Here is a 25,483-nt window from a genome sequence, read left to right as displayed (position 1 = left end):
CTAATAACTGGAGGAAAAATAGGAATAGCATATGGAAAAGCCAACCAAGGAACAGCTTGTCATATTTAATGAACTTAAGAAAGTTAGCATGGATTTACCATATGTAGCACTTGGAATTAAAACTGGATAAGCAAAAACAGGTTTAGGAAGCTATTTCAATATATACATGTAGAAGGTAATCATGGTTTAGTCTATAGTTGGTGATATACATATTATAGACAGTTTTAATAGTTATTTTTTTCTTTATTAGCTTACGTTAGTTATATGAAGGATTTCATTGTTACATTTCCACATACATTTATAATGTATTCTAATAAATCTCACTCCTTTAATTATCCTTCTTTAATAATTATTTTAAAATTAGAATACCAAGACTTTGTTAATGGTTGAGTAGATGTATGTGTAGTAAGGGATAAAAGAGTTAAAATGACCTTTGATGACCTCTGCATTTCAGACTTGAACTGTTGACTGTGGTGGCAATTACTTAGTTCAGCAATACTGCCAAAGAGTAAAGTGGGTATGGATGAGAGTTGGGAGGAATAAGAGGGAAAAATGTCATATTAGGGTTTGAAGCTGGAGGATCCAGATCATTTCAATGGAATGGATGAGGAGGAAGCCATTTTGGGATAGTTGAAGAGTACATTTGAGATAACTGAAAAGGTAGGGACAATATGAACCACTTTTCAAAGAATTTTTCTATAAAATCTGGAGTGGTAGTGCAAGCCTACAATCCCAGCAGTTGAAAAGCAAAGGTAGAATGATTTTAAGTTTGAGTTCAAGGCCAGCCTGGGATCCATAGGAAGACCCCATCTTTAAAAAAAAAATCTTTTAAGAGATATATGAGGTTGAGGGAAGGTATTTTAAGGTAAAAACAGAGACTTTAAAGAGACCAATGCAGATGTTTATGGGAAGTTGAAGAAATTTCTGTCTGTTTGGCTTATCTTTTCAAGTAAGAATAAGGAAAGAGCCAGGCACCAAGGGCCATACATGTAATCCTAGTTACTCAGGAGGCTGAGATCTGAGAATTGAGGTTCAGAGCCAGTTCAGGCAGTCAAACTTCAAGAGTTTTGCCTCTAATAACCCAACAAAAAGCTGGAAGTAGGGGTTGGCTCAAGCAGTAAAGCACTAGCCATGAGGGGAAAAAGCTGAATGAGAGCTAGGTATAATAATAACAGTAATAATAGTAAAGGTCTCAGAAAGAATAATGTGAGTTTGAGGGAAGGATTGCCAGTTTTAGGTGAAGGTCCAGTTGAAGCTGATGTCCGTTAATAATTGAGTTTCTTTTTCAGGACCACTTGGCTCCTGTGTATGGTCATAGGAAGCCATATTCATCCACATATGACTTTACCAAGGGAATATAACCAAAGGCAGATGTGTTTAAGGTACTCGTAATTTACTGAAAGTTTAGGCGTTGGACACAAATATGGGTAGGGAATGAATGTTATGAAGGAATGGTTGGTAGAGCTGAAGAAAACTGCAGAATCTTTTGACTGGAGTCATATAAGGTTGACAAATAATTCCAAGTGAAGTACACCTATACACAGTTCCTATAAGAATAGAGACTGTGATCAGAGAATGGAATGTTTGAATGTGAGATTTCAAAGGTAGAATAGTCCCAAGTGTTGTAAAGATATAGTTAGAGTAGAATAGTAGCATAGTATTGGGTACCTGCAACAGAATGAAATAAAAGGACATTAGAAATTAAGATGCCTTGAAGTTGGGTGCCAGTGGTTCACTATAATGCTAACTACTCAGAAGGCTGAGATGTGAGGATTACAGTTCAAAGCCAAAACTCTTCAGGTAACTGCCACAAAGTTGAGGTACTATATAGCACAAATGTTGTATGCCAGCATGAGCAAAAATACTGACCCTCCTATGCAGCCATTTGTTGCTGCAAGTTACATATCTCACTCACAGAAACAAACACAGGCTTGGGTTAAAAGATCAAAAAGACCTTCTAAGCAAATAGATCTGGAAGCAGGCAGGAGTGGCCATCCTTATATCTTCTCAAGTTAAAATCAGTCAGTAAAGACAAAGAAGGTTATTTTATATTAACAAAGGGAATAGTCTATAAAGAAAAAATTAGAAGCCGGGCGCTGGTGGCTCACGCCTGTAATCCTAGCTACTCAGGAGGCTGAGATCTGAGGATCGCAGTTCAAAGCCAGCCCGGGCAGGAGAGACCGTGAGACTCCTATCTCCAATAAACCACCAGAAAACCGGAAGTGGCGCTGTAGCTCAAGTGGTAGAGCGCTCGCCTTGAGCTGAAGAGCTGAGGGACAGCGCCCAGGCCCGGAGTTCAAGCCCCATGACCGACAAAAAAAAAAAAATTAGAGTTGAGATACACACACATACACACACACACACACACACACATACACACACACACACACACACACACACACACACACACACACACACACACACACACACACACATGATACCAGCACATCCAGGTTCATTAGAAAAAAGACATACATTTACTAGCACTGTTAGACCCAAAAATCAAAAAATAATGAACACTTCAGTATCCTATTTCACCAACAGATATGCCATCTAAACAAAAAGGCCAACAATGGAAACCTTAGACTTAAATGACATCATAGACTAAATGGAATTAAAAGATATTTAGAGAATATTTAATGTAGAGGCTCACAATACATATTTTTCTCAGTATCTGTAATTTTCTCCAACTTAGATCATATCCTAGAACATATAGTAAGTCTGAGCAAATACAAGAAAATTATAATAGCTCCTTTTATTCTGTCTAATCACAATGACATTAAACTAGAGCTTGACAGCAAATGACACTACAAAAAATGTTAAAGAGACTGAACAATATATTGTTGAATGAGATGTAGGTTACTGAATAAGTAAAAGGAGAAATCAAAAAGATCCTGATGACTAAAGAAAATGAACACATAGTGGGGCACAGGTGGCTCATACCTATAATCATAGTTACTCAAGAGGCTGAAATCTAAGGATCATAGTCTGGGCCGGAAAGTCCATGAGACTCCACATAACCACCAGAAAACCAAAGTGGCAATGTGGCTCAAAGTGGAAGAGCACTAACCTTTAGCACAAAAGCTCAGGGAGAGCGCCTAGGGCCTGACTTCAAGCCCTAAGGCTGACAGAAAGTGAAAGAAAGGAAGAAAGAAAGAACGGACAGACAGAATGAAGGAAAGAAGGAAGGAAGGAAAGAAGAAAGAGAAAACATATCCTCCTAGAATTTCTGAGATACAACAAAGGAAGTTTTTTGGGTTTTTTTAAGGAAATATTTTTTAATAGCTCTTTGCATTTATAACATAATTCACTTCAGCAATAACAATCCTTTTCTTCCAAAGCCACAAAGTGTATTACAAATGAAAGCTGGTATTGCTGCTTATCAAAACATCACGATTGATGTTTCATATAAAACCACTTTACATGTTAACTTGTAACAAAGGACATTTTTAAGAGGAAAATTCATAGTCATAAGTGCCTAATGCTTAAAAAAAAAAAAAAATCAGTCAGGCACTGGTGGCTCATGCCTGTAATCCTAGCTACTCAGGCAGCTGAGTTCTGAAGATCACAGTTCAAAGCTAGCCTGAGCAGAAAAGTCCCTGTGAGACTCTATCTCCAATTAACCACTTAAACATTAGAAAGTGTGTCTCAAGTGGTAGAGCACTAGCCTTGAGCACAAAGAGGCTCAAGGACAGCATCCAGGCCCTGAGTTCAAGCCCCAGGATTGCCAAAAATAAAAAAATCCCAAAACCAGAAAATGCTTAATGCCTATGTTACAACTCATACATCTCAAAAAACTACAACAAACCAAATTCAAAACTAGCACATGAAGAGAATTAGTAAACATTAGGGCAGAAATTAGTGAAGACCAAAATAAAAAGAGTAACAACAAACCTAAAAAATACAGCAAAACAAAAGTTGGCTCTTTGAACAAATAAATAAGATTGATAGAGGCTGGGAAGGTGGCTCAGTGGTAGAGCGCTTGCCTTGAATGCATGAGGCCCTGGGTTCGATTCCTCAGTACCACATAAGCAGAAAAAAAAGCCGGAAGTGGAGCTGTGGCTCAAGTGGTAGAATGCTAGTCTTGAGCTGAAGAGCTGAGGGACAGCGCCCAGGCCCAAAGTTCAGGCCCCACGACCGGACCCTCCCCCCCCCCAAAAAAAAAAAGATTGATAAGCTCCTAGTTAATTTGACCAAAAGAAAAAAAGAGACTTAATAAAATTAGAGGTAAAAAAGGAATAATAAAATAAAAATAAAAATCCAAGGGATCATGAGGGAATATGTTGAAAATCTATACTCAGATAAGCTGGAAAATCTAGGAGAAATTGAAAGTTTTTTATATACAGTGAACTGACCAAAACTTAACCAAGAAAACATAAACTGCTATGACAAGCAATAAAATTGAAGCAGTAACAGAGTCCTCCAACAAAGAAAAGTCAAGAGCCAGATCAATTCATGGACATATTCCACCAGAACTTCACAGAACTTACACTAAACTCTTTCATGAGATAGAAAAAGAAGAAACACTACTAACCAGTGCTGTTTTACAGCCTTTTGAAAACCAGAGATGTAACAACAACAAAAATAGAATTATAGACCAGTCTCGTTGATGAACGTTGATGTAAACATTCTCAATAAGATTCTTGCAAATGGAATTTAACAACACAAAAAAAGCACACAGAGATGCAGATGATTCAACATACATAAATCAATAAATATAAAACAGCCCATAAACAGGACCAGGAATAAAAAATCACACAATTATCTCAATCAGTGAAGAAAATGCCTTTGACAAAATTGAATATCCTTGTATGATAAAAGTTCTGAAGAAACTAGGAATAGAACAAACCTGTAGCCAACTTCTCATTAAATGGGGAAAAACTGAAATAATTTCCCCTAAAGAACAAAATAAGGATGTCTACTCTTCCCACTCTTATTCCGTAGCTAGAGAAATAAGGCAGAAGGAAAGAAAAAGCATTCAGATAGGGAAAGAAGGAAGTATCCCTATTTACTGGTGATAGGATCCTGTACTTTACAGACATCACCAAAAAGTTCTAAAACTGAGAGAGCCTAACTTTGGAAAGATAACAGGATATAAAATCAATACTCAAAAGTTAGTAGCCTTTCTATAAAACAAAAATGAATAGGCTAAGATGGAAGTCAGGAAAACAATTTACAATAGCCTCAAAAACAAAATACCTAGGTATTAACCAAGGAAGAAAATACCTCCACAATGAATACTACAAATCCTTGAAGAAATTAAGGAAGACATTAGAAGTTGGAAAAACTGTTCGTGGATTAGCAGAAGTAATATGAAAATGATTGTACTGCCAAAAGTAGTATATGGGTTCAATTCATATCCATCAAAATCCGAGTATCATTCCACACAGAATTACAGAAATCAATCCAAGAGCTCATATGCATGCATTAAAAAAAAATAATAGCAAAAAAATTCTTAATAAAAAAGATCAGGGGCTGGGAAGGTGGCCCAGTGGTAGAGTGCTTGCCTTGCATGCATGAGGCCCTGGGTTCGATTCCTCAGCACCACATAAGCAAAAAGCCGGAAGTGGCACTGTGGCTCAAGTGGTAGAGTGCTAGCCTTGAGCTGAAGAGCTGAGGGACAGCGCCCAGGCCCAGAGTTCAGGCCCCACAACCGGACCCAAAAAAAAAAAAAAAAAAAGATCAAAGCCAGAGGTAACACTATAACCATACTTCAAATTATACTACAAAACCAGAAACAAAAACACATTGGTACCCACACAAAACCAGACCCAAAGACCAATAAAACAATATTAAAAAAACAGGAAAAAGTCATGTACCTGTAGCCAACTAATTTTTGACAAGCCAATATACAATGGATAAACGATAGCCTCTTCAATAAATGGTGCTGGGAAAACTGGTTTCTACCTTCAGGAGACTGAAACTGGGCTTCTGTCTCTTACCCTGGGGGGGAGGGGGGGAAAATTTGATCAAAGAGTTCAAAATAGGACTGGATCAAAGAGCTCAAAATAAGACCTGAAACTTTAATAAACTACAGGAAAATGGAAAAAAAAATCTAGAAGTTGATGGGAAGGGATGGGAAGGGGAAACAAAGGAGGAGGCTACAATGCTAATGTACTCATGGGCTGGGAAGGTGGCTTTAGAGCACTTGCCTTGCATGCATCAGGCCCTGGGTTCCATTCCTCAGCACCACATAAGCAAAAAGAAAAAAGCCGGAAGTGGCACTATGGCTCAAGTGGTGGAGCACTAGTCTTGAGCTGAAGAGCTGAGGGACAGCGCCCAGGCCCAGAGTTCAGGCCCCACAACCAAACCCAAAAAACAAAATTAAAAAAAAAAAAAAAAAAAAAGAAATGTACTCATTATTTTGCCCATCTAACTGTAACCCCTCTGTACAGTATTTTCACAATTAAAAATAAATAAAAATCTAGAAATTATAGGCAAAGGTAAAATTTCAGAATAGTTGTCCAAAAGATAGGAACAAAAATTGACAAATAGAACTATATCAAATTAAAGAGTTTATACACAGCAACAGATCACAAGAACTAAGAGACAACACACAAAATGGGAGAAATAGTTCTCTAGAATTAAGTTCCAAAATATACAAAGACCTCAACAAATTAAACGGGAAGGAATAGATAATCCAGTTAATAAATGAGCAAGTGAATTGGAAAGTTCTTACAAGAAGAAATACAAATAGTTAAAAATACTTAATGAAATGTTCAAAATCTATAGTCATAAAAGTTTTAAAATGCAAATTAAAACCACACTAGTAAGAATGGCAGCCATCAAGTAAACAAACAACAAATGCTTGCAGGGATGGAGTAGGAAAGGAAGAAGCACACAAACTCTTGGTTGGAACATAAACTAGTGCCAGAGGCTAGTGGCTCATGCCTGTAATCCTAGTAACTCTGGACGCTGAGATCTGAGGACTGCAGTTCAAAGCCAGCCCTGACAGGAAAGTTCGTAGACTATCAGCTCCAATAAACCACCAGAAAAGTGGAGGTGGTGCTGTGGCTCAACTAGTAGATCACTAGCCTTGAGCTGAAGAGCTGAGGGACAGCACCCAGGCCCAGAGTTCAAGCCCCATGACCGACAAAATAAGTAATAAAAAAATAAAATGAGCCTTCCATAAAGCCGTAGGGCATAGACAGGACCAACAACAACAACAAAAAAGGTAAACTAGTGCAACCACTATGGAAATCAGTATTGATCTTCCTCAAAAAACTAAAAATGAGGGCTGGGAAGGTGGCTCAGTGGTAGAGCGCTTGCCTTGCATGCATGAGGCCCTGGGTTCGATTCCCCAGCACCACATAAGCCAAAAAAAACAAAAAACAAAAAAAACAACTAAAAATGACCTTCCTTAAGAACCACACTACCACTACCAGACATCTATCTATCTATATATATATGGGAATAAATCAATATACTAAAAAGACACCTGTGTATCTATGTTTATGGTAGCACTGTTCATGATAGCCAATGATAGAATCTACTGAGATGCCCAACAACACATGAATGAACAAAGATTACATATTATATCTCTATTCTGTTTTAATAGTTTGTATTTTATATAATTCAGGAAATTCACCAGGAGAACCAATTACCACCAAAGTGGGAACAACTCAGACAGGGGCTTCTTTGTCTCCAGAGCCAAATCAATTGCTCTCCTCATTGCCCTCATTACAGCCCAAAATATTTACACAACTACAGGTAGGTATCCACACTAGAGAAAGAAAACTTGATTAATATCCCCTGATATTAATATTGGATTAGCTTACAACCAATTTGGGGATTTTCTCCTTTTGTAGGTGTTTCCTTTTCTAGGGATTTTAGATAATTGTTTCAGAATGGTAATAATGATTAAATATATCTCCTGAATATTATGATTTAAGATCCTAATTCAAAACTATATTTTGAAAAAAAGTTGGAGGTTAGCTATAAGTGCAGTAAAATTTTGTTATTTTTCCTTTGGTTCTTGTTTCTCATTTAATATTTAATCAAATGTGTATAGTAACTATATACTTGTTAGTTTGTGTTCCATTTCTTTCAAAATACAGTATAGCCTATAAGACTGTCATACAAGTATTTTGATATGACTCTTCTGCTTAAAAGGGTTTGCAGTTACAACCAAGAATCACCTCCCCTGAAGGATCACCAAATCTGCTATCAGTAAATAACCATCCCTCCTCCAGTCCTTCAAGACTTCTGAATTCTACAGGAAGTACCATAATGAATAATAATTCTCTACTGCTTGGTCAAAGTCATAGCCTTCAAACAGATATATGTCTAACTCAAAACAATAGTACTGCCTCTGCCATGGGTAACCTCCCAGAACCAGATCAAACTCTAGTTGCCGTGGATCAGCTGGTGGAAGATGATGTTGAAAATACTGAGAATCTGGAAGGAAGTGTTCATAGGATTCTGTTGGGAGATATGCACACCATTCCAATACAAATTATAGACAACCACTCAGCTCTTAGTAAGTTAAAGTCAATTTATGATTTTTTTAGTCTTTATGAACTATCATTCACTATGATAAAAAACTATGATAGTTTCAGATAGAAAAACTATCATTTCTACCCTGTGGGTTAAATTTAAAACTCCAGCAAAATTATGAGAGAAAAGGAAATTTCAGTAGTTTAAGAACTCTTAAACTTACATTTTTTCCTCCCCTTATTTCTAACTACTTAACCCTATTGAAATTATTCATTTTAAATTATTTTTCCCTGGAAAATCTGTGGTTATGTAAAACAAGAAAAGAATTTAAAACCAGAAAAACAATGTATGAAAGATAAGATTATGTAAAGTCAGAAAAAGATTGTATGGAAAAATGATAGAAGCAAGTAAAAAGAAAGTGTTTGGAAAAAATTGGTATGTGCACACATACATACACAAAGAAAAAAATGTGAAATAAGATGAAGATATTGAGTTCTGTGGACATTGAAAGAGGGCAAGTAAGATTTGGGCACTTGAGTTTAGTCTAAGACATTGTTATCTTCATTCAGTACTAACCCAGTCAAGAACTCTGTTAAGGAGCTGGAATGTGGCTTAGTGGTAGAGTGCTTGCCTAGCATGCATGAAGCCCTGGGTTCAATTCCTCACTACCACATAAACAGAAAAAGCCACAAGTGGTGCTGTGGCTTCAAGTGGTAGAGTGCTAGCCTTGAGCAAAAGAAGCTCAGGGACAGTGCCCAAGCCCTGAGATCAAGCCTCAGGACTGTCCAAAAAAAAGGAAGAAAAGAACTCTGTTAACTACTTGATGATACTGTTACTTTTTTTTTTTAAACACAGATTGTTCTAGACTGAACATTTCTTTTGCTTTGAAGTATAAAAATATTTACAGAAATAATGTTTTTCCTCCTTGATTATTGCTCTTCTGGGTAAAGAAAATTGTGATATAACTCCTTCAAGAAACAGTTACTATCTTTTAGATTTATTGGAAGCTTACCTTACAGAAAACTCATCCAGAGGGCTTTGGTACTTGTAATTTATTGAGTAACTTTAATAGATTAGGAGAAAGAGGAATACATGTGAATTCATTCTCACAATCCCACAAAAATACTATTGGTGTCCCCATTCTACAGGTGAGAAAACAAAGGCTCAGGGAAGTTAAGTAATTGCATGAAGCTCATATTTAGTAAGTAACAGAAGAGGGATTTAAACCTAGGTCTATCTTACTTCCCAAAGCTTTCTTCAATTCTAACATGTTTTCTCACTCTGTTTTGTGCCACCGTATTTCTGGAAACACTAATCTAAATTGCTTTAAATGAGACTGTCTTTGGATTCACAGTTATGTGATTTTAGTATCTAGATTAATTTGAGGGACTATTTCATCTGGATCTGAGTTCCAGGGGTCATTCAACTCCATCCTTTGTTGGTTCTCCATATTTCCACAACTCTTGACAAACTGATATACCCATAGAGCAGCTGGAAAACTGAATCTTGAGAGAGATGAAAATTTGATATTTGACATTCCATTTACCACTTAACAGATTACTACTGGTATGCTACTGGTTTAAAGTACTTTGAAATCAGAATGATAATGTGCCTTCTGAAAGGTTTCAGAAAAGCAAACACCTAGCTTACACAGCTAAGTTAGAGCAATCATAAGATGTGGCATTGTATTTTCAGCATACCAATTATTTTTCTAAATTACTGCTTAGTTTTTCTACACTACTGTTTGCTTTTCTTCTAAATTCATCTAATTCAAAAGACTGCAGTATCATAAAGTATATTAACCTTTTGGATTTTTCTTTTATGTTTGGTTTCAAAGTTGAAGAAAATCTGGAAGGTACTATTTCTATGAATCAAGTTAAGCAAGAACCCAAAGAAACTACATTGTCTATGGAAGCAAAAAATAAATTGGACTGTAAGACATTATCTGCTACATAAATTTTTGAAGCTTTTCAGAATTTACAACTCTGGTGACTTGTGATATTTATAAAAGAAGGTGAATATTGTCAAAATGCAGCATTGTGATAACTGGACTGAAGACTAGTTTGACTTAAAACTGGTATATTGTTGCCAATTCCATATTTTTTACCTTCCTTAAGAGATATTACTCTTTATTTTGTATAATTTTTATGTTTGTTGATTGTCTAATAATCCAGATTTCAAAAGATTGTTATCCACAGTAATTTATTCTGAACACAAATGTTAACATAGTCCATCCCTGGATATATCCAATTATGATCTTAATAGACAAAGGAGAACAATAACAAAAACAGTATGTGAGTGTATATTTGTTTTGATATATGTATGTCATTAAGATGTGAAGAAATTTTTAGTTAGCAGGTAAGTGAGAAAATATTTATAGTGTCTTATCTAGAAAGATAAAGCATTAGATTTTCCACGACATAAAGCCCAGCAGTTGCATTTGTGGAAACCGCAGTTTCATTTTAGCCTCTTCCTTGTAATTTTCAAACTTCTTCACTACAAACCAATATTATAGTAATGGTTAACTGACAGAATTTAAGTGTCTTGGTAAGTACTGAATTGATTAAATTGATTACTTAAATTGATTAAATAAGCAACAGAAATCAGATTATATGGCATGGATTTCAGCTGTACTGGAGTAAAGTCCTGTCTAAGGGTAAAAAGATAAAGAAATGGAGAGAATTTGGAAAGAGGGGCTTTTTGATGATAGTAGAGGATTTTTTTTGTTTTGAAGATTCAGTGCTGATTAGAAAATAATTTGCATTGTATTTACATTTTTTCAATAACATAGTTCTTAATGAATGAGTATTAGGGTTCATAGTATTTCAAGGTAAGTATATAATATAAAGTTTAAAAGTTATACATTTAACATTTTAAAATATTTGTTAAGTAAATGTATTTGCTTCAAATGCAAATAAATACTAAAAAATTATTCATTATAAGCATCTGTTTTCTGGAAGATTGGCAAGCTAGAAATGTTAAATATAGCTGTCAAGAAATCAGTGTAATCCAGTACACATATGTAATTCCAGCCCTCAGACAGAAGGATTGTGATTTCAAGGCCAACCTGAGATAAATAATAAGACCCCCATCTCAAAAGAAATTTGTGTGGCATATTTAAAATTTTATGTTTTAAAAATAATTATTTCAAATAGCTATTAAAGCTTATTTTCAAGGCATATACATATAGTATGAAATTTACCATGATTACATGGATCTCAGTCACTTTTGGCTCCCATTCCTAATTCACTTTGTTTCAAGTATGTAAGATGTATCTAAATGTATTGGAAATAAAAAGAATTCTAAAATTCCTTTCTCTTTAGATTTATACCCTTTTCAATGTAAGGTTTATTATTTATGTTATTTAATGTAAAGTTTATTTGTAGCTATGTATACAATTTTTAGTAAGAATTGCTCTTCCTTTTCCTAAGAATTGAATAATTGTTTTTTCTTATTACCATTATAGAAGCATTAAATTATACTAAATTAAACACAATTCTTAGTTACCTCAAACCCAGGTTTTTATTAGCCTCAGTAGGCATAAAAGGATTAAGTTGCAAAAATTTGTAGTTCAGCTGTACTATAAAACTATTTTCATTTGTTATTTCTTCTTTTCATAGAAACTTTTCAAGATTTTAGTTGGTCTTCATCTTCCAATAATGTGTATTTAAATAATGAAATATAATTCAATATTTTGCCAGTTAAACTTACTGTTTTGGAGACATTCCTTTCTTTTTTGATGTTGAATGGCTAAGGAGAAATGCTTGCTAAAATACACTTCCTAGTCAGTTACCTGTGAGAATGAGAGATATCAAAGAATTCAGACTTTGTACATAATCCAAAACAAAATGTAGGTGATGGAGAGGTAGTTTAGAAGTAGTTTGCTTGCCTAGCATGTACCTGGCCCTGGGTCCTGTCCTAGAATACCCCTCTGCCCCTGACATGAAACAAAAAATGCAGTTAACTTTTTTTTTTCTCCCTTTCTTCTGAATTGATAACTCTTCTGTTATTGCTTTTGTTGTCGTTCTTTTTCAATCCTGAAGAAAGTCATAGTGCATAGTTCCCACAAACAAATGGAAATAAAATTTAAAAATCCTTAAAAGTCCAAGAACATGAAGGAAGGTTTTAATCCCTAATTGTATACTCTTTTGGTTTTTAGGCAGAAACTGGAACTATCAATATTTTCATGTAAGTACTTCAATGAGTAACTCTTTAAAAATGGTTTTGAAATGAGTTTTTAAAAATACATTTTTCCTCTAACTGCATGTTGAGTTACAATGTGTCAGTATTGCATTTAAAGATGCCTAGCATCATTTTTGAAAACGATGTTTATATATTTAAAGTGTTTAATTATTTTTAAATGCACGGGGTCTTACATACAAATGAATAAAAAATTTAATATCTGTATTTGACATTCTCCTAAAAGCTCTACAGCAGAATCAGACATGTGTTCTTTTGTATCATGTATTACAAGGTGTAATACTTGTACTACTGAGTTGTACATTCAAAATAAGCAGTTAGAAATTCACAATTACAGCTCAGCCTGTTTCTTCATTGTAGTTTTCATGTTCCAAACCTCTAAATGAACTTTATATTTACTTCAGTGAATTAGAGGTAAACACAGTCAAGGTGCACTTTTCCTTCAATTTTCTATGTAAGCAACTGGTATATTTAAAGGAAAAGGCTTTAACGTCTGATGAAAGTAAATGTTTCCTAAACATTACAAAAGTGATAGGAAACGACATTTTTGGGATCTGGCCTTGATTAGAGTTTCTAATTTTAAGGCACAGCGGCTTGTGTTTTTTCTTTATTTCCTGTCAGGACATATATTTAATCATGTGGGTAGGAAACATATGTTGCTTCCTTTGTACAAAAGGTTTTATATAAGACCTTAAAAATGTGTGTATATATTGTAACTTAATGTATAGTGTCTTTGTTATAATGTAATTTTTAATTAAAAATTCTATAGTTTTTTTCTTATACTTGCTTTTGTTTGTTTTTAAAATAACTTTCCTGGAGATAGTAAAAGTTCTATTCATCTTATATAGGATTCTGAATAAACAATTTAATACCTGATAATTTTGGCTACAGATTTATATTTAGTTTGAAACCTGAGCGTTTTAAAGTATAACTTTAGTTATCATTACACTTAGAGATCTGTACTCTGCACTCTAGCCAAGCATTCAGCATTTTAAAACCATATATATATAATAGTAATATTGCATAATATATAATATCAATAACCTCTTTCCTCCATCTATTGGCACCAGGACACAAAATGCAGCTTTATATATGGGAGAGTGATGACAGAAGTATATAATTAAAAGAGAAGGGATCCAGCTGAACAATGGTGGATCACATCTGTAATCCTAGCTACTCAGGAGGCTGAGATAGGAAGATCATGGTTTGAAGCAAGTCCAGGCAGGAAAGTCTGTGAGACATCTCCAATTAACCACCAAAAAATGCTGATACTGAAGCTCTGGTTCCCAGGCCTTGAGTTCAAGCCCAGAACTGGCACAAGGGAAAGAAGAAAGAAGAGGAGGGCTGGGAAGGTGGCTCAGTGGTAGAGTGCTTGCCTTGCATGCATGAGGCCCTGGGTTCGATTCCTCAGCACCACATAAGCAGAAAAAGCCAGCGCTAGCCTTCAGCTGAAGAGCTGAGGAACAGAGCTCAGGCTCAGAGTTCAGGCATGACCGCCCCCCCCCCCCAAAAAAAAAAAGAAGAAGAAAGAAGAGAAGCGGGAAGACAGAGAAAGAGGAGAATCAGTATTATTTTTCCCTCTTTTGTTTGCCATTTTATTCTACTGCCTGTTTTTCAGGACCATAAAAATCTTAGAGGGACTTGATTGGCTCTTCCTCATCAGCTGGATAAGGGCTTCAGATATCTAAAACAGTATATTGTTTGGATATTAAGCAGCTATAGTTCTGTTTAATCAAAAAATATTAGTATACTTTTACCATATTAGCTATGAATTCTATTGTTAAGTGATAGAAAGGTTTATTGCTAAATGAATTCTTTAAACGTGTGTGTGTGTGCGCGCGCGCGCACGCGTGCGCTCCCGCATGTGCATACACATGTGTGCAGGTCCTGGGGTAGGAACTCAGGGCCTATGTGCTGTCCCTGAGCTTAGTTTTGCTCTACCACTTGAGTCACAGCTTCACTTCTGGCTTTTTTGGCAGTTTATTGGCAATAATAGTACATGGACTTTCCTTTCCAATTTGGCTTCTGAGATCCTCAGATCTCAGCCTCCTGACTAGGTAAGCCTACAGGTGTGAGCTACCAACTCCTGGATAAAACTTTAATTTTAGAAATAAAGTTCACTTATAAATGGATGCTAAAGAGATTCCTAGGAAAAATAACTTGTGTATTAATTGGAAAACCTTTTAGAATGTGAAATGATTGGAAGAAGAAGAACAACAACAACGAGGACGACGAACAGAATTGGAATCACTAAATACTAAGAGCTAGGTTGTTACCAATGAAATTTTATAGAACACACTTTTTGAAGAAATAAGCAGAAAAAACGTCTTACAATCTAATGAAAATGAAACCTGATTTACCAGAACCTTTGGGGACCAGTAAAGACAGTGTTAAGAGGAAAGTTGATAGTTATGACCACCTATATTGAGAATCAGAAAAACTAGCCAAGCCGGGCACCGGTGGCTCCCGCCTGTAATCCTAGCTACTCAGGAGGCTGAGATCTGAGGATCGCGGTTCAAAGCCAGCCCGGGCAGGAGAGACGGGGAGACTCCTATCTCCAATAAACCACCAGAAAACCGGAAGTGGCGCTGTAGCTCAAGTGGTAGAGCGCTTGCCTTGAGCTGAAGAGCTGAGGGACAGCGCCCAGGCCCAGAGTTCAAGCCCGATGACCGACCAAAAAAAAAAAAAAGAAAAGAAAAACTAGCCAAGTGCTAGTGGCTACTCAGGAGGCTGAGATCTGAGAATCGTGGTTTGAAGCCAGCCCAAACAGGAAAGTACATTAAATTCTTATCTCCAATTAACTAGCAAGTGGAAATACGGCTTAAGCAAAAACTCTCAGGGATAGTTCAAGCTCCAGGACCAGTACAAAAAATAAAAATAAAAACCAGGAAGATCTCAAGTAACCCAATGACACAGAAAAACAAGAACAAGCCAAATACCAAGTTAGAAGGTAGAAAGAAACAGAAAACGTCAAGATATAAATTAATGTAATCGAGACAAAAGTTACATTAAATCAATTAAATAGAATTAGTTATTTTAAAAGATAAACAACCCCCCCCAAATATAAGCAAGATTGACAAATCATTAGCCACATTAACCAAGAGAAAGGAGGCTCTGTGTTGATGGTTCATGCCTATAATTCTAGCTCCCTAGAAGGCTAAAATATGATGATCATGGTTCAAAGATAGTCCAGGCAGAGAAATCTTTGAGACATGATACTTTCTCCAAAAGGGATCATATTTTAGGACATAATGCAAGTCTTAATAAATAAATGAAAATAGAAATCACTTCCTATATTTTTATTAGACTATCATGAACTTAAACCAGAAATCAATAGTGAGCTGGGCATCAATGGATTATGCCTAAATCCTAGCCATTCAGCAGGCTGAATTCTGATTGCCCAACAGAAGAAAATCTGAGACTTGTATCTCCAATTAACTAGCAAAAAGCCAGAGTGAAGGTGTGGCTCAAATGGCAGAGCACACAGCATGAGCTAAAAAGCTAAGTAAGAGCTTGAGGCCCTGATTTTTAAGTCCCAGTTGAAATACAAAGAAAAAAATGAAAGGAAAAAATAAAATTAGAGATTTAAAGGGATATCACAATTATTGAAAAGCAGAGGAATGGAAATACTTTGAAAACATAAAAAACTAGAAAATCTAGAATAAGTGAACTCATAAGGCATGCTTTAATTGACTTAAATTGACTCAACATGGTATCCCCCACCTAGACCTAAAATGAACAACAAACTGAAAGAAGAGCCTAGGGCCAGATGTATTCAGGGCCAAATTCTTTCATATCTTTACAGAAGAGCTAACACCAATTTTCTACAAACCATTTCATAAAACAGAAAAGGAAAGAACTTTACCACACTAATTTTGTAAAGCTAGTATTAACTTCATACTCAAACTGAATAAAGACATCAAAAAAGAAAGAGAAAGAGGGAAAGGAAGGAAACAAGCAATCAAGAAAGAGAAGAAACAAATTTTAAACCAATTTCCTTGATGAACATATGTGCAAAAATTTCAATAAAGCTGGGTGCCGGAGGCTCACGCCTGTAATACTATCTACTCAGGAGGCTCAGATCTGAGGATCATGGTTCAAAACCAGCCCCGGCAGGAAAATCCCTGAGACTCTTCAATAAACCATTAGAAAACCGAAGTGGCACTGTGGCTCAAGCGGTAGAGCACTTGCCTTGAGCTAAAGAGCTGAGGGACAGCGCCCAAGCCCAGAGTTCAAGCCCCATGACCGACAAAAAAATAAAATAAAATACGTATCAACCAAATTGAACAATACATTAAAAGATTATATACCATCATCAGGTTGGCTCTATTCCAGAGACAAAAGAATGGTTCAAAATATGCAAATCAATAAATGTAACAGTGTCTAATAGAATAAAGGACAAAAATCAAATCTTTTTAATAGATGTAGAAAAAGCTTTGTCAAGATTCACCATCCCTTCATGTGGAAAAAAAAGCAACCCTGGAAATAGAGGAGTTAACTTCAATATTGGATATAAATGACAAATCTACAGCCAACATTGTATTAATAGGTAAAAACTAAACTCATCTAAAATCAGGAATTAGAAGGGTATCAACTGTCCTTATTTGCATTCAGTATAGGCATGGGATGCCTAGCCAGAGCAAGAGCAGTAAGGCAAGAGAGAATATACATATACAGAGAGAGAGAGAGAGAGAGAAACAAGCTAAAAAACACTAACCACTTGACCATAAAACTTAGATCTGATTAATACTTTCAGGAAGTAGCAGAATACAAAATCAACATTCAGTAGCAATGAACAGGAAGAGAAAACCTATCAGAAAAACTACTTCATAATAGTCTCAAAGAAATACCTAGTTATACTTAACAAAGGACGTAAAAGAATTCCATAATGAAAACTATAAAAACACTGAAATGGAAATTGAAGAAAGCTTAAGAAGGTGGAAAGAACTGCCATGTTCATTAATTAGTTAATATTGTGAAATGGATACAGTACCAAGAACAGTCTACAGATTCGATGTAATCCCCATTAAAATAAAAATGTCATTCTTCACCAAAATAGAAAAAAATCAACCCAAAATTTATTTGGAAGTATAAAAGACACTAAAAGCAATTCTGAGAAAAAAGGGAATGGCTAGAGGTATCACAATGCTTCACTTCAAATTATACTGCAGAACCATAGTAACAAAAGTATCATGGTACTGATACAAAACCAACAGGTGGACTAATGATATAGAAGACCCAGAAATAAATCCACATAGCAGAATCTGTCTGATTTTTTTTTTTTTTTGGTCCGGTCGTAGGGCCTGAACTCTGGGCCTGGGCGCTGTCTCTCAGCTCTTCAGCTCAAGGCTAGCGCTCTACCACTTGAGCCACAGTGCCACTTCCGGCTCTTTTCTTTTTGCCTATGTGGTGCTGAGGAATCGAACCCAGGGCCTCAGGCATGCAAGGCCAAGCGCTCTACCACTGAGCCACCTTTCCAGCCCCGACTGTCTGATTTCTGATAAATAAGCCAAAAACATAAATGGAAAATAGGCGGTCTTTTCATATGGTTAATCAAATACTTTCATGTAAGACTTGAAACATTGAAACTACCACTTGAACACGATGGAAAACACTGAAGATATAGGCATAGACAATAACTTTCTGAATAGAACTCCAAAATCTCAGCATGTAAAGAGAAAGAACTGACAAATGCGATTGCATCCAATCAAAAATCTTCTGCTCTTCCAAGAAAATAATTTCCAGAATTAAGAGACAGCCTACAGAGGCTGGGAAGGCTCAGTGGTAGAGCTCAAGTTGTAGAGCACTAGCCTTGAGCCGAAGAGCTGAGGGACAGCGCCCAGGCCCAGAGTTCAGGCCCATGACTAACGAGAGAGAGAGAGAGAGAGAGAGAGAGAGAGAGAGAGAGAGAGAGAGAGAGAGGGAGAGGGAGAGGGAGAGGGGGAGAGAGAGGGAAAGAGAGGGAGGGGGAGGGGGAGGGGGGGAGAGGGAGGGGGAGGGGGGAGAGGGAGGGAGAGGGAGAGAGAGGGAGAGAAAGGGAGAGATAGGGAGGAGAGAGAGAGAGAGAAAACCTACATAATTGGGGGAAAAATTCTGTAGAAGCTACTAATTGGACAAAGGACTAAGATCAACTATAGGAAGGTTTTAAAAATTAAAACATCAAAAGAACAAATAAATCAAGGTGTCAGTGGTTCACACTTGTAATCCTAGCTATTCAGGAGATGGAAATCTGAGGATCATGGTTCAAAGCCAGCCCTTTCAGGAAAGCCTATGAGACTCTTATCTCCAATTAACTACCAAAAAGGCACAAGTGGAGCTGTGGCTCAAGTATTAGAGCACAAGTCTTGAGAAGAAAACTCAGGGGTAGCACCCAGGCCCTGAATTCAAGTCCCAGGATGGTCAAAAGAGAACAACAATAAAAATTAAGTAATCCAATTAAACAAACAAACAAACTGTACAGGCAATGCCCAAAATAGGAAGTGCAAATGGCCAATAAATATATGAAGAAATGTTAACATCTTTAGTCATTAAGGAAATGCAAATCAAAACATGACATTTCATATCACCCTAGCAGAATGCCTGTCACACACAAAAAACATGCTGGTGAAGATGAAGGGGAGCAAAAAAGGGGAGCGAACCTTAAACACTGCCTGTACAAATGTAAATTAGTCCATGCACTATGGAAATCATTGTGATTAATCAAGACATTCAAAATAAAACTATGCTCCTATGTGCTCTACCAACCCAAGAGTGCTAGGGCATATATCCAAAGGATTGTAAAACAACACACAATAAAGATACCTGCATATATACAAAGAAAGACATGTATTTAGTTTTGAGCATTTGAATGGCATATCACTTATGTTTAAAAAGAAGTTTGGCTATTATGTTGAGAAAAGCTTTTATGGTATTTCTGTTGTATCCTACTAGATAATAAACTATGGATAAGCAGAGACACGTGGCCATTTTGTTCATTGATATATCATGGTAACAGATGCTTACAGAATATTTTTTTGGCAAATGACCATCCACATTTAAGACTTTAAAATGACTTACAGAGCATTGAGAAAAAAAAAAAAAAAAAAAAAAAAAAAACCAACAACAACCCTAAATGAAAACATGTTGAGGGGAAAATAGATAATTTTTTTTGCAGTACCAGGGTGTGAACTCAGGGTGTCACACTTGTTCAGCCAATGCTGTATCATTTAAGCCACACCACAGCCCTGCTTGCTTTTTTGGGGGGGGTTGTTGTTGGGGGGCGGGAAGGGAGTAGTTCTTGGGGCTTGAACTCAGGCTCTGTCCATGAGGTCTTTTGCTCAAGGCTAGCACTCTACCACTTTGAGCAACAACTCCACTTGCAGTTTTTGAGGGGCTGATTGGAAATGAGTGTTATGAGGACTTTTCTGCTCAGGCTGACTTCAAACCACAGATCCACAGATCTCAGCTTCCTGAGTAGATAGGAGTACAGGTGTGAGTCACCAACACCCAGCCCAGCCCCAGTTTTTTTTTTTGTTTTGTTTTGTTTTTTGCTGGTTGTTTTGGAGATGGAGTTTTGCAGACTTTTGTGCCAGTACTGGCTTTGAACTAGGATCTTTTGGACTTTACCCTCCTGAATAGTTAGGATTACAGATGTTAGTCACCAATCTGTGGCTGAAGAAATGCTTTTCAATAGGAGAAAAGGGAGACTTCAGTGCCCAAGTAAAGGATTAAGCTTTTATATACGAGCAGATGCTTCGTCTTAAGTATAAATGATAAAGCAGATTACATGGGTAACTGTTAGTTGATGAGAGCTTGTGAACATTCTCTTCTGATCGTTTCAGTATTATCTTTAGGTCAGAGTTAAGATAGGGGTGTGGAAGGAGTCATTTTGGAGGTTAGGGAAAGAAGAGCTGTAAATTGTATAGCCCAGGGCTGGGAAGGTGGCTCAGGGGTAGAGTGCTTGCCTTGCATGCCTGAGGCCCTGGGTTCGATTCCTCAGCACCACATAAGCAAAAAGAAAAAAGCCGGAAGTGGCGCTGTGGCTCAAGTGGTAGAGTGCTAGCCTTGAGCTGAAGAGCTGAGGGACAGCGCCCAGGCCCAGAGTTCAGACCCCAGGACTGGACCCAAAAAATAAAAATAAAAAATATTGTATAGTCCATATATATATATATATATATGGGTAATATAATAAGAGTAAATAAATGCTATTCCTAGGCCTACTAGATTAAGGACTTATTTAAATGGATTCATAAATTGAAAATAAAAGTAATCAGAATGTTTTTGTTTGGGGCTGGGAAGATAGCTCAGTGGTAGAGTGCTTGCCTTGCATGCATGAGGCCCTGGGTTGGAGTCCTCAGCACCACATAAGCACAAAAAGCAGGAAGTAGCACTGTGGCACAAGTGGTAGAGCTAGCTTTGAGCTGAAGAGCTCAGGGACAGCACCCAGGCCCAGAGTTCAGGCCCCACAACTAGAAAAAAAACATTTTTGGTTTTCTTCAGTCCCAACAATGACAAGAATTTTCTGAGAACAAATATTGTTTTACATTAAAAAAAGACATAATCCTCACAGGGATTCACTTTATGGTGACAGAATATTTAATTATAATAATATAAGAAGCACTATCAATCCAAACAAAAATATTTTAAGTCAGAGAATAAGTTCTAGGCTAATAAGTTGTTCAAGTTGGCAGAAGTATGGGCTATTATAAAGGAAATGGCAAAAGACTAGTCTAAGAAAGTAGAAGTTTGTGAAAGACTTGATTTCAAAACTCTTACCTCCTTCTGTCCAGTCCTAAACTATTATGTCAAAAACTTTATCCAGTTTTACTGGACATGGTGGTACATGTTATAATCCCAGCATTGAAAATGCTGAAGTAAAAAGATTGGGAGGTCTCAGTGACACTTGGATACATAATAAAATCCTGTCTCAAAAAAACAAGAACAAGAACCAGCTTTGGCCAATCCCAATGAAGTTCCAATTATGAAACTAATTTTAAGCCAAATCCTCCCTCCTCCTCCCCCCCCCAAAAAAAAATTATTGTGACTTTGACTTCTGCTGTGAACCATTGCTAAGATTATCATGGTAGTATTTTCCCACATTGAAGCAAACAAAGAAAATTCAATAAGTTACTTTACCAACAGGTTATTTGGGAGATATTTTAAAGGAGCCACATTTGACAATCTTGGAAATACCATCAAATGCTGATCAAGACTTCCTAAATCCTCAACTGAACCTCCTGCTCAATGTCTCTCCAATTAACAGTTGAAGAGGTGAGTTCACATTGGGTTGAGCTTTGGTGTTTCATTGTTTATTGAACACCTCAAATACTAGGTTTCATTCATGAAGAATAAGAAATTCTATCCCACATACAGACAGATAAATGGTGGTTAACTGTGATTTTCAGGAGTAGGAATGGAGGAGGGAATGGGAAAATATAGGTCAGAGTACAGAGTTGCAGTCATGGAAGATGAATAAATTTAAAGATCTGGGGCTGGGAAGGTGGTTCAGTGGTTGAGTGCTTGCTTTGCATGCATGAGGCCCTGGGTTCGATTCCTCAGCACCACATAAGCAGAAAAGCTGGAAGTGGGGCTAAGGCTCAAGTGGTAGAGCGCTAGTCTACAGCTGAAGAGCTGAGGGACAGCGTCCAGGCCCAGAGTTCAGGCCCCATGACTGACCAAAAAAAAAAAAAAAAAAAAAAATCTACTAAACCTTATGAAGGCATAGTTAAAAATGTTGTATACTATTAACTTGCCAGCGAAGTTGTATAGATACACACACACACACACACACACACACACACACACACACACACACACGTAAGAGGATCAGGAGGAAAAGGAAGGGAAACGTAGAGAAGGTGAAAAAGAAAGTGAACGGAAAAGAAATTAAGAGAAATGAAGGAAGGGAAGGAAAGAAGTAGGGAGGGAAACTATATGAGGTATGTTAGTTTTCTTGACTGTAATAAAAGTCTCTTTGCTTCCTAATCATTTTTTTAAAACATCTACTTTAAACTATAATTTTAGAAATCATTTCACAATTTTTTATTTTTTTTGTTGGTCATGGGGCTTGAACTCTGGGCCTGGGCGTTATCCCTCAGTTCTTTAGCTCAAGGCTAGCACTCTACCATTTGAGCCACAGCACCATTTCCGGTTTTCTGAGAGGTTTATTGGAGATAAGAGTCTCAAGGACATTTCTGCCCCGGCTGGCTTGGAACCGTGATCCTCAGAGCTCGGCCTCCTGAGTAGCTAGGATTACAGGCATGAGCCACTGGTGCCCGGCTCATTTCACAGTTTTGAAATTAAAATATTAAGCTAATTTACTTATCTTGCTTTCATCTAAAATATATTCAAATGGAAATATAAATACTGATTATTTAAATAGTAAAAAATACAGATTAATACATGTAAACCTATTATGTTGAGATATTTTCTCTCTTGTTTCATTAACATTTGAAAACACTTCAGAATGTTTTAAGATCAAAATTATATTCATAAAGTATAGGTGTATTTAGATCTTCAAAAAAAAGTGAACTAGGAACTGTGGTATAGCTCAGTGGCAAAGGCCTTGCTTAACTGTATGACAAGCCTTGGGTCTAATCCTCAGCATTAAACACATACAAAAATATTTAAAAGATAAAACTGAGAGAGAGCAACAGAAGGGGAGGCATGGTTCAAAAAGAAGTGTACTCATTACTCGTTCGTGTTAACTATATCCCCTCTGTATATCAACTCTACAATAACAATTTTTGAAAGATAAATACATGGAAAAACAAAACAAAAAAAACACAAACATCTATTTCCTAGGACCTATAAGACAATGTGTGGCTTTTAGAGCATCAGACTTCTATATCAGTTTCAGACAGTAATTTTTTATTCATGAGATCTTTTCATTTCCATGGAAATACAGGTCATTTTAATTTTTAATTATGCTAGGTTATGTTTCTGTTAACTTTTAACTATGACTAGAAAAGAGAAAGCTAGAGCTTTACTTATTCCCAGTTTAAAAAACACAAATGAGGAATAGTTAAAAGTATTCTGACTTTAATTTAGTTAAAACCTTTAGCTATGCATTTGATTATTTCTAATTTCTTCCAAGCCCACCCTATGGTTTTATATTCAGTCAATTCCTATGACAATAAGCTTTAGCTAAAAGTATTATAACAGGAAGTAAACTATTACAGGAAATGCAGCAATGGATGCTAGTAGGTATATATCATTTGATATATGTAAAATTGTCAAGAGTTACTGAAGTGGTCCCTGAGATGGGGCCCAAGCTGGTACAGCTTCTTTCCAGGCTTTGCCTTTGTTTTAGGGATTTTAGGGAAAAAAACAAAAAAACAAAACCTTTAAACAAGGTTAACTAGACATTTTGCTCCAACCAGCCCAGTTCCTGGAATGGAAAGAATGCCTCTAGAACATAACCCACCTTGATTGTTCAGTTAAGGACCGACTGTTAGAACAGGTTGTAATATGGCTCAAACTGGCAACATCTTGAGTTTACTGTATTCTCCACCTTTTGCGTATACTCTGCCTTTTGCGAGTGCTTACTGTAAGCTCCACTTTACCCGGTGAATTTGTGAGTCATTTAAACCAAAAGTGATAGGCTGGTTTAAACAGCCATTATGTGATAAACTGTAACCTCATTGACCACCTGCGTGTGGTCTGGTATGACTATACAATCTTTTGTGTATGTGACAAGCTCATTGGTCACCTGCGTGACCAAAGAGAATTTGTCTTTAAAAAACAAAGTACATGGGCTACTCAGATCTCAGTATCAGCTCCCGAGCTTGTGCTGTGGCCCTGACCAGTGTAGGAACCTTCTCAATAAAGTTGCTTCTTTGTTAACAACTTTTTTGCAGTGGGCTCTGTCACTCTGGATGACTAGGTGGGCTTGACTGCCTGAATAGGGGTCTTCCTACTACAGTTACTAGATGGATCAAAGGACTAATTTGGCCATTTACTTTGTGAGTAATTCTTTTTTTTTTTTTTTTCCAGTCCCAGGGCTTGAACTCAGGGCCTGGGTACCGTTCTTTTGCTTAAGGCTTAAGGCTAGCACTCAACCACTTGAGCCACAGCACCACTTCTGGCTTTTTATGTTTACGTGGTACTGAGGAGTCGAACCCAGGGCTTCATGCATGCTAAGGAAGCACTCCACCACTAAGCCACATTCCCTGTTGAGTAATCTCGAGAGAATCACTTCACTTGCCTGGCTCTCCATTTTGTTCAACTGCAAGCTTGTGAATAATCTAACATTCTTTCTAATGCTAGCATATGAGTTCTCTGAAATATATTGTCTGTGGAACTCATAATTTGTGAAAGCTATCCACATAAGCCTCACTATTAATACTTACTGTGATATGAATGTCTTCAACAGAGACTGATGCAGACCAATAATAAAACTATTAAATGAAATAAATTGTTCACAGAGTAGGTCTGATAGAGATTTTAGCACTCAGAAGTCTTTTTTTCTCACTATGTCATTAAATTTGCTGACAAATGTTTTGTGTGTGTGTGTGTGCGTGTGTGCGAGAGAGAGAGAGAGAGAGAGAGAGAGAGAGAGAGAGAGAGAGAGAGAGAGAGAGAGCACGTGCACTGGGGCTTGATCTCAGGGCCTGGTCACTGTCCCTGAGCTTTTTACTCAAGCCTAGCATTCCCACAGTTCCACTTCTAGCTTTTATCTGGTTAATTGGAGATAAGAATCTCATGGACTTCCTGCCTGGATTGGCTTTGAACCATGATCCTCAGATCTCAGTCTCCTTAGTATCTAGAATTACAGGCATGAGCCATGGGTGGGTGGCTAGATATTTAATGGGATATATTGGGTAACAGCAAACAATAAAATGATATTATTAGAAAAGTAGATTTTTGC

General features: G+C 36.8%; 1 protein-coding gene across 17 annotated transcripts in view; it reads left to right on the top strand.

Moving 5' to 3' along the window:
- Carf (calcium responsive transcription factor) overlaps window positions 1-24,769 on the top strand; it is a 121,746-nt gene extending 96,977 nt beyond the window's left edge. For 11 of the 17 annotated variants that reach the window (XM_070019241.1, XM_070019250.1, XM_070019258.1 and 8 more), the window contains 3 exons: window positions 7,580-7,710; window positions 8,113-8,479; window positions 10,274-13,446. In XM_070019241.1, the coding sequence (XP_069875342.1) occupies window positions 7,580-7,710; window positions 8,113-8,479; window positions 10,274-10,392 (617 nt within the window). In that variant the 3' untranslated portion in view covers window positions 10,393-13,446. Of the gene's footprint in view, window positions 1-7,579; window positions 7,711-8,112; window positions 8,480-10,273; window positions 13,447-13,706; window positions 14,189-21,756; window positions 22,103-24,609 lie in introns of those variants that run through there. The other 6 variants (XR_011371201.1, XR_011371209.1, XR_011371208.1 and 3 more) reach the window with 6 other exon arrangements.
- Window positions 24,770-25,483: the final 714 nt, after the last annotated feature.

The sequence above is a fragment of the Dipodomys merriami genome, unplaced genomic scaffold (genome assembly GCF_024711535.1).
Source record: "Dipodomys merriami isolate MVZ:Mamm:240054 unplaced genomic scaffold, mDipMer1.0.p SCAF_1, whole genome shotgun sequence".
In the NCBI taxonomy this organism is placed as follows: Eukaryota; Metazoa; Chordata; class Mammalia; order Rodentia; family Heteromyidae; genus Dipodomys; species Dipodomys merriami.
The sequence above is the reverse complement of the archived record's forward strand: the minus strand, read 5'-3'. Positions and strand labels throughout refer to the sequence as shown.